The sequence below is a fragment of the Gavialis gangeticus genome, unplaced genomic scaffold (genome assembly GCF_001723915.1).
Source record: "Gavialis gangeticus isolate Ggan-Ray unplaced genomic scaffold, GavGan_comp1, whole genome shotgun sequence".
NCBI classification, from domain to species: Eukaryota; Metazoa; Chordata; order Crocodylia; family Gavialidae; genus Gavialis; species Gavialis gangeticus.
Window position 1 is genome coordinate 81,629,603 of NW_017729025.1, and position 15,954 is coordinate 81,645,556.

The 15,954-nt window shown below is 44.9% G+C and overlaps 1 protein-coding gene across 1 annotated transcript in view; it reads left to right on the forward strand.

The window, feature by feature from the left end:
• The first annotated feature begins 11,278 nt into the window (after positions 1–11,278).
• Positions 11,279–15,954, forward strand: part of GCHFR (GTP cyclohydrolase I feedback regulator) — a 16,227-nt gene continuing 11,551 nt past the window's right edge. The window contains exon 1 of the mRNA XM_019519022.1: positions 11,279–11,385. Coding sequence (XP_019374567.1) covers positions 11,350–11,385 — 36 coding nt within the window. The 5' untranslated portion in view covers positions 11,279–11,349. The remainder of the gene's footprint in view (positions 11,386–15,954) is intronic.

Below are 15,954 nucleotides of genomic sequence, written 5' to 3' on the forward strand. Positions count from 1 at the left end.
TCCCCAAGATGCATGTGCAGCTGCTGCTGGCCATAAAGCCTAGGCTTACAGCAGGCAGCAGCAGGCAGGCTGCAAACAGCTACACCAGGTTCCAGAGCCTTGGCCCCATTCTATTGGCAATGTGTAGGGGGTGCATTTGCACCCCCAGAGATTGGCCACTGCTGATGCTGCTGGCAGTACCTGTAGACAGTTGCTGCTCACCATCCCTCCCTCACCGCTGACACTGCCAGTGCCTGTGGGTGGTCGCCACTGGCCACTGCTGCCGGCGGTGTCTGCAGGTGATCACTGACTGCCATAGACACTTGCCATCCCTGCCCTCATTGCCGACACTACCGTGGCTGCCTGCAGGAACTCCCTGCTCGCTGCCACCACCGCCGCCGCCCCATAGCCAGTGGTGGCTGCATGCGTACCTCAGTATACGCAGCAGGAAAGGGGCTGAGGCAACCCCAGCCCCTCCGCTGCCAGCAATGAGCCAGGCAGGGGCTCAGCAGACCTCAGTGCAGCAGCTTGCAGCCTCCCGGTCATGTGCCATAGCAGGCTGGGCTCTGGGCAGGTCCCTTCCACCCTCCATGAAATCTGGGCTGCTCTCAGCAGGCAGCAGGAAGGCTGCAAACAGCTGCACGAAGGTCAGCTGAGCACCGGTTGGACTTGTTGCTGGTGGCAGGTGCATGTGTGTCTCTGGGTGGACAGCAGGGGAGGGACCAGGATTGCACTGCCCTGGCTTCTTTCCTGCCATGTGCCTGTAGGCATGTGTGCAGCTGCTGTCAGTGCTGGGGCTCTATAGGCTGGTGCAGCTGTTTGCAACTTTTTGGCTGCCTGCCACATCCTGCCAGAGCTCTGGGCAGTTGCTGCCTGCCAAGGAGCACAGGCTGCTTGTAGCAGGGCGTGCAGCCCCCTGGCTGCCCGCTGCAAGCAGCTCAGGCTCTGTGGCCAGAAGCACCTGCCCAGAGCCTTGGCTGGATGTGGCGTGCCAAGCAAAATGGCTTTGTGTACCATGGTCTGGCATGTGTGCCAGGAGTTGCCGATCCCTGCACCAGTTATACATCTGTGTCTTAAATATTTCTCCAACCTTGGTCTTGACTCACTTCAACTATTTGTAGACTTACTGGGTGCATCTAATGATAATGGCATCCATTTATGAGTGAGTGACAGTGGATATTGCAGCTGTTCTACTGGCTGGTGGTGCATTTTCTCTTGTGGCTGTAGAGACTGATGTTAGACTTGCAGGTCCTGCCACAGTGGTCTCAGGTGTACATGGCGTTAGGGCCTACTGTATTAATGGGTGCTTCTACACATGCAATTAATGTGATGTGATAAACTCTGGCACAATTTTCACATGTGCCCAGTGCACTTGCCTAGGACAGCAGCAGTTTAAGCTGGTGTGGTGCAGTCCCAGGCTGGCAGCAGGCTCAGGGGCATCAGCCCCGTGTTCTGGGTGATGGCATCAGGCAGCAGAGGGGCTGTCTGAGGGACAAGAGTGCTGAAGTGTGGAGGTATGCAGTAGGCAGCCCCTGCACTTTAGCACCCATGTGCCCCAACAAGCCTTTGTCACCATCTACATGTGCATTTCATTGCCCTCAATTACTCCACTGCAAGATAGTACTGTCCCCAACAGTACTATCTTACAGTGGAGTCAATTAATTTACTGTATCTTAATACCAGCGCACATGTAGACAGTGATGCTTTACTGCAGAACTAAGTACTCAACTCTGCTGTAAAGTGCATATGTAGATGAATTCACTGAGTACCTCTTTAATCGGTGTTAAACAATAAGACTAAAAGAACATTTAAATTTATAAGTATTTGAAGGTGGCAAATATCAAGGAGGGAAACTGATCTAGTGGTAACAGTCATATATGCTTCCTTTTAATCCTTCCAGGTAAGTCAATCCTGCCAATTCTCTCATTTTCTTTTGAGCTCCTTCCAGTTTATTAGCATCTTCATGGTAATGTGATGCCCAGATGTGCACCCAATATTTCTGATACTGTCTCTCCAGAGCAGTAAAGAAGGGCTATTATCTACCTGTTCATGACATTAACCTTGTGGATGAACCCCAGATTGTGCTTTGTTCTTCTTTAGCAGTTTTGCAGTTTGTGTTTTGGAGGGACTGTCTCTAAGGGCAAAGGGACATCAGTCTCCATTCTTATTCAGCCTTTGACTTTTCTGCTAAGCTTGCCTCTAAAGGTCTAAATTAATGCCAGTACAGGTTTCCCTCACTAACCGCGGTGGCTAGGTTCCAGAAAGTTCCCGTGGTTGACAAAACTGCAGTTGGTAAAACTAAAGGGTTATGGGAAAAATGAAGTTAGAGACTTGAATACTGTACAATATAGTGTATAAAAGTAATTTATACTTACCTTTAATACACGGGGTGGTCACCTGGGCATAGGTGTACCCCTAGGGGTACTTAGACAGTTTATAGGGGGTATGTGCCAGTGGGGACAGGGCGTGGTGGCAGCATTTCCCCCAGTGCATTCGCCTCTTACCTCGGGGGGGGAGTAAGGGGAGGGGAGGGACATGCCAGCTGGGCCTGCATAGCAGACTGCAGCACTTCCCTGCCCCCACCCATCTGAATGGCAGGGTGGGGGTGTTTTGTGCCCACCTCCAATGGCGCATGATTGGCTGGCCAGAAGCCCATGGATGGGGCCCTGACCAGGCCAGGTCATGGGACAATCTAAGTCCAGCGGCAGCAGGAGACACCCGCCCACATCCCTGGAGGAGCCACCAGACTCGGATTGTCCCATGACCTGGCCCAGCTGGGGCTGCTGTTCTCTGCTGACCTGCTTCCCTCCCCTGTGAGCTGGCACGGCAGGGAACAGAGAAGCCATGCAGGGATCTCCTTGCCCACCGCTGCTTGTCTCAGAATTGCCCTAGCGACGTGCCTCCTTCACGTGGGGCTACACTGAGGGCAGTGGCACAGGGTTGCGCCCTTTAAACCAGCAGGAGGCACAGGAGGCACGTCGCTGGGTCAGCACACAGTGAGCAGCAGCAGGTAAGGAGATCCCTGCGTGGCTTCTCTGCTCCCTGCCATGCCAGGTCGCATGGGAGGGCAACAGGGAACAGCCGCAAGCAGGCCTGCTGTTCCCTGCCACTGCAGGTTGGGCATCTCCCTACCACTGGAGCCACCCTGCCCCCTCAGCGAGCAGGGGCTGTGGGGGGGGGGGCAGTAGAGGCACGAGCAGGGCTGATGTGTGGCCATGGAAAACCACGGTTACTCAAAACTGTATACCATGGTAGCCAAAATGGTAAACAGAATATTAACCATGGAGACTCAAAACCATCTTTGGCAAAACCATGGTTGGCGAGGGAAACCTGTAGTGATTGGGCCCTTGGAAGCTGCTATGATACAGATAAATAACTATTGCCCACCAAGAAAAGACTGAGATCTCCAATTCGTTTTGCACAGATCATCAAACAACCATCAGGTTTTGGTTATTACCTATGTAAGATGTGAGACAGCGACCTCCCACTGAAGAGGTCTGTGACTAACACTGTGACAAACTTGGAACTGTAATTATAACCACTGTAAATTGACATGGTTATTGGGTATGACTTGACTATATCAACATGCCACTTTTTTTCTTTACAAGTCTCTCTACAATTAAACAGATTAGGACAGAAATAGAATTGTTCAAGACACACTACTCTTTCACAGATCCACAGGGGAACAAATTTGACCTGCTGGGTAACACTGGTTAATATTCAAAAGGTACAGGACATGAGACCTACACTCAGAGAAACCAAACAGGTAGCAACAGCACCTGTCTCCCTGCTGTGTTTATGGTTTATCCCTGTGTATGACCACCACAACCTGAGGACAATACCATTTCTGCAAGACAGACATCTCTGTCCATGCCCCTTGACCAAAGGAAAGAAGTGAAGTTTCTAGAATTTCAGCCTTCCTCGTCTCTCTTTAGAGTGGTTCTTTTATCTTGAGGAGGCCTGTGTGAAATTGCCCATACAACAATAATATAAAAAATACAAGGTTTATTTAAACCAACTCTAGGTTAACATAAACTGCTTAACACATCTAGATTTACACTTCATAAACAAAACTAGATCCTTTTGAGCAGTTACAAAAGAAAGAAGAGCTCTTGCATATCTGTAAGATATCCTTACAGATGCTCTGATATCCTCATGATGGAACCAATTTCTACTGTTTTATTCAGAGGGAGAGAGGAAGGAAAACTCTACTTAATCAGGTTAGGTCAGCTTGTAATCCCTGCAAGCCTCTTGCTGAGTCATGGCAACTACTCATTTACCAAACTATTTACTCCAATCACCTCAACACATAGCAAGCAGAGTTTGGGGGCTCTGCATGCTTTAGGAAATGATCTGTTGAGAATGCAAAGATCATTTCAAAGTCTTAACAACCTTGCTTTGCCTTCACTTCCAGGATTAACAACCTAGTTTAAATACTCTACCTCATCTTGCAGATTAGTTTTCAAGTCTGACAGCCACTTTTTGTGTTCTTTTCAAATAGTCAAACTATCATTTTTCTCAATGCCAACCCCACACAGCCTGTTTGAGTTCCATTATTGTGAACTACAAGGTTCAGCCCCGTATCACAAACTCCTTATCCTATCCATTAGTGGTTTTGAAAGAAACAGTTTTGTGAAGTTTTGCGGAAGTGATAGGATTATGGGACCAGCTAGTCCCCCAAACCTTCTACACACAAAGTTATTCAGTACTCACTCCTGATTTATAGTACTACTCCTCAGCCTCTTTGAATTAGTCACTCATAATTGCATCAAATTGTCCTAACTGTGAAATTATTCTGTAAGGTACAAAGATGTCCTCTAAAATCTTCAGTAAAGCAAACTCACTTTCACTTCTGACTGAAGACAGAATTCAAACCTGTTTCTCTGGAGACACAAAACTAGGATTTGAACTCAAGTTTCCTGAGGTAAAAAGCTAAGTCAGGTAATCTGACCTAGTAAAGTGAGCATGACACTAGGCATAGAAGTGGAGTTCTTTTCCTGTCTCTGCTGCTGACTCACTATATGGTTTTAGGTATATCAAATCACTTAACATCCCTGTTGCTCAACTTCCCTATCTGTCAAAGTGAGGATAATACTACTTGACTCATAAGGGATGTTTGTGTTGTTTGTACAACTCCATATAAAGTGCAATTATTCTCGTTCTTTTTTTAGTTCCCAGACATTTTGTGTCATATTTTTCTCTTCCCAGCTCCATAAAGTAAAGTCTTTCATTTTTGCTTGTGACATCAAAATTAGTATGTTTGAAAGCCATTGCTCCATCAAAATAACAAGTCTACAACTTCATTATCTGAAGCAAGATCATAGAATATAGGCAGCAGAAAGCTAGTGTTCTGGATTAAAGACAATTAGGGAGATTATTACAAGCTAGTGTAATTACTTTAAATATGCATCAAGTTTTCATTAAATATGCTTTGGAAATAAATAGCACTTTCGTGTGGTGAGGCCTATTCATTCTCAAAATAAGGTGCTTGCAGATGGTTTGTTACTGAACCTTCCCTCCATATGTGGCATTCAAGTCTAGGAAAGTTGTCCATGGGCATGTCTACATGAAAAGTTTACTTTGGAGTTAACTGTTTATCTCTGCAGTAACTGTTGCATCTATATGTGCAGGGCAGTTAGGCTGGAGTAAACTAATTAACTCTTTTTTTTTTTTTACCCTGTAGCAGCACACATGTAGACACTGATTTGGCTGGGTAGGGCATGAGGGTGCTTCAGTGCAGGGGCTTTCTGCTGGCTAGCCCTATACTGGAGGACCCTTGTGTCCCAGCTAGCCCCTCTGCAGCATGCTGAAAGCAACCTCCAGCTGGAAGGCTGATGCCCAGGGCCTCCTGCCCACTGGGGCTACTCAGATCTGGCTCAACATGCTGCAGCTGTGGGCACATATTCAAACAATATGCCTGGGAGCAATAAACTTCCATGGTTTCTAAGGACAAGTGGCTGCTCACTGAGATGATAGCAATCTAGAGTCACATTGTGTATTAGAGGTCTTCTGATGTGAGTTCTCCAGACTATTAGAAAAAACCCCTCAGATTTAAGGCTCAATCACAGTTCACAAACAATGTGGTGGGTGTGTAATGAATGCCTAATTCTCGTGTCTTCAGACTCTTATTTAAAATGGAAATTGACCTACACGCAGAGCAAAAAAAGAACTGATGATCGGAAAGAGCATTAAACATAATCAGGAAAAGGAAATAGGGGCAAACGACCATAATTAGTTTAGTACCTCAGGACATTTATTAATTACTGAATACAAAGAAATATTAAATCCTTTTGTAATTTTTTAAAGCTGTATCATGGTTTCATTAACTTCCTAATTATAAATTGACCAGGTAGCTTCTCAGTGAGACCCCAATTTGATGGTACAAAGTCATGCACAGAGAAAATAGCTCCCATGTGGAAACAAGAAACGTTTAAAGTTGTAAAGCTAGCTGTGCGTTTTTGTAAAATAGTAGGTTGATTCTTTGAAATATACAGTTATAGTATTAGAATGTCTTATAATGGTTTTGAAAACCCTCTGTCTTCCATGTAATCCGTGATACAGTTCCCATGTCCCATCCTCAGACTGTCCAGAGGGCAGCTTCCTGTTTGCTAATTCAGCTCTTAAAAATGATTTAACATATATTTAAAGACAAACCTTTTGTGATTTACCTTTTACAATCAGATGTTGTGATTAAAATATCTACTTATTTTTTGCAATTCAATTTGCCCTTATACAACAGAAGTCAGATTCAGGGGTTACTTACAGTACAGTGCTGTCTTCCACCCAATCAGTATTATTCTGGCAAGGAATTTAATTGAGTGTTAGAGAAGAAAGTATTAATTATAAAAAAAAAATTACTGAACTTAGAAGAGAAAAATAAGCCTATTTATGTGCCATGTCTCTTGTATTTTGAGCAACAATGACACAACCAAATAACCTTTATCCTTCTTTTAAAAGAGTCACATGACAAGACCCAAAGTAAACAGCCCCCACTGGGGCCTATTTCTGCCCTAAGCAAGCTATTCTATGTTTAACAATGACCCTAAGTAGACTTTTTGGAGCCAGTGCCAAATAGTAATAAGTTGTTTTCTGATGATGAACAGTGCCTCTGAGCTATATTACTCTGAGTTGTATAACACTATCACACCACTCCAGTACAGATAACTTGGGGTCCCTTGCAGATTTGGTATCTAAGCAGGAAATGAAATACCAAAATATAATTTATGTGCATATTTTATTCTGTTTTTCAAAAGACAATTATGTTAGCCATGCTGGCTAGTTAGAACTTGGCAGTCTGTCACAGAATAAGAGCCCTTGCCTATTTTTTATTCATTAAGAGATCTGAGTTTGGAAGCTGGAGGTGAATTTCAAACTCCTATTACATTCTATAGCAGTGAGCTAATATTAGAAGGAAGGAATTGGGAGACAATGCAAGTGGTAGATACTGACTTATTAAGTTTAAAGGAAAATTGCAGGTGGCATTTTTGAAGAAATCAAATAAAGCAAGAGGTGGTGTGCCTACCACTCCCAGTGCTTCATATAGTGATCATTTATCATGCAACTGCTGCCACAATTGGGCAGAACAGGGTACCTATTCTTTCTTAATCAGTGCCACAGCACAATAATGTTAGGAAGGTGCACTAAAGAATAACTACCCCAACTGGAAATGCAGTGGGAAGTTTAGGAGGGCAAAATATTGCCTATCTAACCACAGATACTTAGTCCCTGATACTTAGAGCAAAGATTCTCAAACAGGGTGCCATTGCATCCTGGGTGCTGCCAGATCCCTTGTAGGATGTCATGAGGTGTGAGGAGATAAGCACATAAGCAAAGATTCAGGCTTGCCTGACCAATCCCCCAACTCCACTGCCCAGCCCCTCTGCAAGGAGGTAAGCCCGTTAATATGTAACTTGATGTTTTTAATTGGGTGCCACTTAATTTAGAAAAAGTTATGAAAGGGTGCCTGGAGTCCAAAAACAGATAAGAACCACTGACTTGGAGTGAGTCAAGAATCTTATTTTGTTCTGTGCTTGTACAGAACTAGGCACAATGGGATGCTGGTCCATGACTCAATATCATGGTGCTACAGTGTTATGCAGAATAATATACCTATTTAAACACATTGTAATCTTTACAGCAGCTATCTTCATAACACCTCTGTAATAGAGGTGGAGTGCTCTTCTGTCCACTTGACTGATGGGGAACTGAGGCATGCAGAGACAAAGTGACTTGTCCAGGGTCCTGCAGAAAGCCTATGGCAAAGCAGGGAATCAAACCTGGTTCTTCAGAATCCCAGGCTAGTGCCTCCATCACAGGACAATATTTCTGCTTATGTTGTATATTTAAAATATCACTGACCAAATAAAAAATTGCCCAAGGCTTACATCTTTGTTCTCGCAAATTGCATCACAAGGTCGATAATGATTCCAAGTGATCAAGACCTCAGTTTTTAATTTAATCTGAAACGCAATGTCCCACATCCGCATGTTGGAGCATTCATTCTGCATGCTGTTCTGGGAAACATTTAAAGACGTGCTTAAATCCCACTAATTCATACATAAGTGCTGTTATGAATCAGGGCTTCAACTGAAAGAGAGATGTGCTTAAAATAAAGCAATCCTCTTAGATACTGACTTACCTCTTGTCCTCTTTTCTGACCAACACATCCATACCAGAATACTCTTCTGCTGGGTTTTAAGGTGATGGGTAGCACTGTTAAGATGGGGCATTGGCAACTCCAATTACACTGCATGAAACCTACAATACCATACTCTCATAAAGACCTGTCTGTTTCACAAGTCTCACCAAGCCTCCCTAAAATGGGATTTTATTGTTTGTTCAAATTTGAATGATGGGGTAGATGAGAACCTAGAGAGGGTCAGATTTGTTCCTAGTGTAAGCATCTACCCACTCATTGGTTCTATTGCTTAGCAAAACAGTCTGCATTTAGACACTAAGAAGATTAAACCAATGACCTTAAAGCTCGTTAAATTTAGTAATTTATTTAGCTAGTTTCAGCTGAAGGTTCCAAAACACCTTACAAAACAGAAATTCAGGGAAACTCTCAAGACTCCTATTAGTACAGTAAGTATTATTAGCTTGATTTGTTAACAGATGGGCAGACAGAGGGATAGAGGAACTTACCTTAGGTAACATGAGGAGCTTGTGTCAAAGTTGACTTGGGTCTCAAACTGCTCTGTTCACCTTTATCATCTTTTAACATCTATATTAATAATAACATATTTGAGAAACCAACACAAACTCCTTTGGAAAGCAGGGCTTGTATTCAAATGTTTCTTTTTATTTCAACAAAGAATCAGTTCTAGAATAGACGTATACTTTTTCTTTGTGCCTGTATTTTAATTTAAATGGTCAAAGTTGGAAAAATATGTTGGGATAGGATCATACCCAATAAAGTTTTTGGATAAAATTTCATGTTTCAGCACTACTGGATGTGCTGGTTTCAGTGGAGAACGTGTCAATGCCCTGAATTAGCACACTTTTGTAACATTATTCAGATTCCTGTGGTAGAGGGAAAGCTAAAATTGTGCTTCTCCCTCTTGTGTGCAGTTCTAGAAGTGCATAGTCCAACTTACAAATTCCTCTCTATGTTTTCAATTGTACAGCTGTAGGAAGTTGCAAAATAATATCTCCTCTGAGGGCACAAAAGTACTGTAATACTTACAAAATGTACAGTGAAACTAGACAAAAGTGTTTCTTTCTCTAAGCTTTTACTATTCCACAATGCTAAGTAGGCAAAGCAATCTTAAATAGTGAGCTTAAATAGTGAGTTAATAAAAACAATTAATATCCAGAACATTGTGATAAATAAAACATTATTAAGAACAAATTATGAGGAACCAATGTCTTGTTTACAACTCTGAAATTTTACCTTGAAAAGCTTTGGGGCTCACAGGGCTGTTCCCTATCTTTGGCAGTGATTTACTTGGGGTCTATTACACATCATCACCTTTATTTTTAAATAAGCAGGGGGTTTTTTGTGTGTTCTGGTATTAAAAAAAGAAAATCCTAAAGTTTGGAAAGAACAAGAATCCTTTAACTTTAGGGCAAAAGCTAACTTTCTCTGAAAGAGTTAAGGAGATATATTCCCTAGCAAGTTATTTTGTAATGTCTACTTGAGGGTTCTTGCATTTTCCTTTGAAGCGACTGGTACTATCTAAAATTAGTGACAGGACACTGAAACAAGTTGGTACACTGATTTTAGGACCTTGTGTCCTAAAACCAGTGTAGAGTATGTTGATTCCTGGGTTTGACTGTCAAATACAATGTTTTGACATTCTTCCCATGTTGCCAGTGGTACTGGATCTTAATATAAACCATTCATAACACCTATTCATTTGTTATAGATTATCCTCACTGGATTTTGATCACTGCACTCCCATCTTATTTATGCCACTTTTATGACTCCGTCCTCTACCTTGGAGAAGTTGTCTAGCTGACAGTAATGTGATAAACAACATATACAAAAACCTAGGCAGATCCAGTGGGGAAAGTGCATACTTTCCGTGTTTCCTCCTTGGTCTTCTGGTTTAGAAACTGCAGGATGGGCTAGAGAGAAGAGCACAAGGAACAGGTGAATTCTCATATTGGCTCTGATCTCTCTTACATAATGTTGGGCATGTCACATGGACCCTCTATCTGTTTCCCTTGGTGTGCAATGGGGACTCATCTACATTCTCAGCATGTTGTGGGGATTCAACAATACTTGTCCAATGCTCTGAAGGTATACAAAGCTACTGTTGTCCTTAATCACAGTTTTACCCAGAGAAAAAATGGTGTTAACAAATAATGCTGGAAATTCATTTTTCCTCAGAGATACCATGCAGCACAAAGGATATTCACTCCATTTAAGAACCAAATGTGAACTCTCTATGGAAGGGCACAACAGGGCATACTTCAACCCTTGTAGCAATGGGGTCATTCACATATTTGCCTCCTCAAGAAGGCAAATATTGGGTTCTACTATCATTGCATCCCCGAATGACTTCATCTGGCATTTATAAGGCTCCCCTGGATGGGACTTGATGTGATATCCCCTTTGCCAAACTTTCTTGCAAGGGAAACTGTTACATTTGCTCAAACAAAAAGCCTCAAATTATAGCTCCAGTTTTTGTTCTCCCTCCTTTGGGTCTGACCGGACCCCTGTAGGAAGCATTATCAAGGCCCGACCAGCCCTGCTCGTGCCCGCAGCGCGGAATGCAGCTTCCAGGGGGCGGGGTAGCGACAGGCTCCGCCCCGCCCCCGCAGCGGACTGGCGGGGCGGGGGGCGCGGCCGCGAGGCGGGAGCACGTCATGTGCGCGGCGGCAGCAGGGCAGCGGCAGTGGCAGTAGGTGTGGGCCGCCGCGGCCATGCCCTACGTCCTCATCAGCACGCAGATCCGCATGGTGAGTGCAGCCGGAGGAGCTCCCCCTTGCAGCGGGCGGGTGGGCTTGAATCGCAGCTGCGGGGTGAGGGCTTGGTCGAAATCCACAGTCTACAGCAGTGTTGGGGTGATGCTGCAGCCGCCGCGGTCCAGGGGTCGTCAGAGAGACGGGGCGTTGGGGGCAGATCTCCGGCTCCACCAGCCACGCTTTAGAAACAGCTGGAGGGCACCCCATATGCCCTGGGAGTGGCTGGATGTTGCTGCTGCTTGGCTTTGGGGTAGCTTGTCCCAGGGTTTTTGTAAGTGCAGCTGTGGCCCAAGCCTGGCCCCCGCCCCCTGTTCCAGGCATGTAATGGACAGTAGGGTTCACCAGCAAGGTGAGTCACCTTGGTACAGGAGCAGGTGGCTGGATGACAGCTGTGTGAGGTGTCATGTTGTCCCTCAGGCAGGTAGAAAAGGACTAGATACCTGGCTTGGCGCAGAGCCTCCTCTCTCTCGCCATCCTTCCTTTATTCCAGGTAGTGTCCTGCTGCTGTGTCCACATGAGTGCGGATGTTTGGTTCCCTGGGAACAACCAGCAGGGCACACGCACCCTTTGGCATGCAGCAGGTTATGCTGAGTGGGGTAGGGGAGGCTGGGGCCAGCACAGTTGCTGGCTCCAGCAGCCTTACCTGGTGTCCTGGGGGCTGGGGAAGCTGCAGCCGCAGTGCTCTTGCAGCTTGGAGCCTGGCTAGCAGCTGGAGTGTGTCTCTGGCCAGCCAGGCTCTGGTTTTGGGCAGTGCACACTGCAGCCATGTCTGCCACCTCACTCTTTTTTTTTCTGCCCAGATTTTTTTGGCTCCTAGATCTCCAGGGGTAAAAAAAATAAATAAATCCCTGCATGCTGCAAGGTAGCGGCATGGGAAATGCCTGAATGTATGGCATGTGGTGCTGCAGACAGGTCTGTACCGTCACATACCATATGGCTGCGCTTACCTGGATACGGCCTACTTGGTAATGTTTGCTTCCCTCCCCTGTCCCAGCAAGCGTGGCTTATACTTCAGGCTTTGCATATGTGCTGCCTCCTAGGTACTCGCTGAACTTACAGAGGATGAAGCTCAACAGATTATCATGCGCTCCTGGAAAGTTGTATATGGGAATCATTCCCTATGTGCAGAGTCCTGTGTAGATGAGTACATGGAGGATTCTGAGTAGGACATAATATTGCCCACAACCTGGAGGCAAAGTATGGCAAAGAAATGGGCTGTAAGAACTTGAGAGCCTACTGAGGGATGGTTCTGCCATCCAGTGAGCCTGGTGCAGCAGGGTGGCTGACTGTCTTTTCCACAAGTTTTACATGATTCCCTACAAATGAGTCATGCCTCTGCTCCTTTTCCTGACAACCCTATGGAGCAATATTGTGACTGTTATGCTTGGTGAAGATCCTATCACAGTCCAGTTGAAACCACTTTACAGCCATGCTACCAACATTTGTGGTAATGCAGTTTCCCTGCCCGCTGGGCAGGGATATTAATCTGAGGCACTCCATGTAGTCTGAAACTGACTTTTCTTCTACATAACTATATGATAGCAAGACAGGGAACTAAGGTTCTATCAACTGTGTCTAAACACATTTGTAGCTAATGCAGTTTTGGCTGTTGGGCAGAATCTACATGGCAGATGCATGGTATGTTGCTTTTTACGTTTTGTTTTAAATAAAGGAGAAAATGTACATTTGGACCAGGGTACCAAATATAAGGATGTGGTTTTGCAGTAGGAAAAATTTACCTGTGAAATGCACAAATTGATCAGCTGCAGCTTCATAAAAGGAACAGTCTGAAGTAGTGGAAAAAATACCTGAATCTGTGTGAGTGGGGAACACAAAGAAGACATAATGATGTTCAGTGGCATTAAAGGCTTTGCTGTTTACTTTCATGCATTCAGTGTAATGAGAGTTATGTATATAATCAAAAGCAAGCAACTTTCTGCCATCATACCTTGTTTACATAACTTTTTAGGAAAAAGTTGTTTTGGATCATAGCAAAACTGTGTGTGTGGATTAGTCAGTATTAGAGTTGACTGTTTTATAAATCCTCAGACACGCAAATATTAGTTACAGATCCCGCTTCAATCCAGTCTTGGTCCGTGTGAATTAGCTGCTGTACCATGAGTGAGTATGTTTGCCTGCAGGATGCCAGTTGCAGGTGTGACTGCGTGGCAGGCAAGCAGGCAGACCCAGGCTCATGTTAATCTAGTTCACTCTAACATTTGTAGTGAAGATGTGGCAGCCTGGGGTCCATGAGTCTGCAGAGACCCTGGGTACTTATTTGGGGGTCAGCTTGTGGTGAAGCTCACGTTGTTTCACTGTTATTGGGTATGTCTGTATCATTCAATTGCAGTGCTGTATTGGAACAAGCAGCACTCACTCTGCACGTGCTGTTTCCCATCCAGGAGTAGCAGAGCTGCTTTACTGGCATACATGTAGTGCTGCACTAAGTTCTTCAGACTGGCACTTAGATGGCTACACTTCTGAGTTGGGAAGTAGCATTTGTTGCTTCATATGATGCTGCCTGGTGCCATAACTGAATGAGTGGCACAGGCTTACCCATTATTTCTTGCCATAGGCAGATTAAGGCCAGTTTGGGGTTGTCTACCTGTGCCACACTTTTGCTTCTGATGACATGCAAACAGATCCGTGGAGACCCACTGACTGCTCTGGGACTTTGTCAGGGCACAGAGGTCCATTCACATAAATCTACTTCTAAGACTTTTGTGAATGGACTGTTTATGTGAATCACTGGGTCTATGCTCTCTATTAATATAGAGCAGATGCTCTGGGCCTAAAGTTGGACCATGACTGCAATCAGTCTGTCCTGGACTAATACAGTTTATTTATTTAAGTTCCTGCTTTTACCTGATCCATGCTGGCAGTGGCCAGAGAGGGAGGAGATGCAGCTGTCATTCTTTTTCTGCCCTTTATCCAGAAGCATATTGGAGGCTGCTTGGAGGTTTGGGAAGTTAAGTACACCCACTTTTTGAAGTTACTTGGACTGAAGATAGGAAGGAGCTAAAAACGGTACATGTTATTGTCTACTATCAGGAGACTGTGCCATGGATAGTATGTGTATGTAGCCAGTGATGCTTTTTTACTACCTTGCTTTGTATCTTCTGTGGAACTCCAGCCTGCTGGCTGATAGTAGTGTGTCTGGGGAGGAAGACTGGGTAGAAGGAAGTTTTGTGATGCAGGGTTGCCTAATCTGTGTGTGTTGATTAACACACCCACTTTAAATACTACCTCATTGTGCATCTACTCACTTCTGCTCCCTTCTTGGAGAGGCTGTGAACCGATGCTTGTTGACAGAGTTGCTGTGTTAATGGTTTGGCACTAGGGGGCAGAGGATTTGCCTTCCATGCTAGGTTTTGTTCTAGGGATATTTGCTCTTAAAACAAGCTGAGGAGTTTGATCAGCTTGTCTGACCATGTACAAGGCCTCTGATTTTTGTAGCTGCGATTTCATAGTACTTACCTACCCCTGTTGCTGTCAGACTGGATTTTGCTCTCTTGCCCTGCAGTTTCATTACTAAGCTAATAACAGGTCAAGGTGCATAACTTCTGGCTGCCAGCTTGTTTGCTTCTGTAACAGACAGGCCCACCTAATGATGTGGAGCACATGGTCCAGGCAGAGTGTCTATATGACACGTTCCTAAGGTCCATGCAGGGAAACCAGGCAGGTCTTTAGCCTCTGTTCCATTCCTGTTTGCAAGCTATGGTGTTTCCTTTCTCTTCTTTGTCATTTAATAGATGATTTATATTTAAAGTTTCAGTTAGTGTTGCAATATTAGGGGTGGGTGGCACATAAGAATAGTTTTGCTGGTACACATGCTGCCTAATCCAAACATCCAAAGCACTCATGGGGCTTTAAGCTGTATCTACAGGCAGTGGGTATAACTCTTGGCAAAACTTTGCTAGTGTAGATCAGATGTAGGGGACAGCAGCTGCTCCTCTGATTAAAGTTACTGGGGAAGAATACCTTTGACTTCAAAAGGAGCCAGATCAGGTCCTGAGCCTGTGTCTAAATCCTGTTTGGGGTTGTTTCATACCGCTGGGGTTGAATCGGGCATCTTCCCTCAAATACCTCTGCTGATGAGTCTCCCCTGCCTAAATTTCATGGAACTATCAGGCTACATGTTTGCTTTTGTTTTTAAAGCAACAGATGCCCATGTTATCTTGTTGCGTTTTTTTTTTTTTCATAGGATCAATGAGTCGGAAGGGACCTAGACAGATCATCAAGTCCGCCCCCCCCGCCATGGGCAGGAAGGAGCACTAGGGGTGGCAGGGGTCATAAGACCCCAGCCAGGTGCCTATCCAGTCTCCTCTTGAAGATTTCCAGGGAAGGTGGGAGCACCACCTCTCTAGGAAGCCTGTTCCAGGCTCTGGCCACCCTTACAGTGAAGTAGTTCTTCCTAATATCTAACCTAAACCTATCCTCCCTCAGCTTGTGGCCATTGTTCCTGGTGACTCCAAGGGGGGCCCTGGTGAACAGACTTTCCCCGAGTCCCTGCTGGTGGCCCCTGATAAGGTTGAAGGCAGCCACAAGATCCCCCCTCAGTCT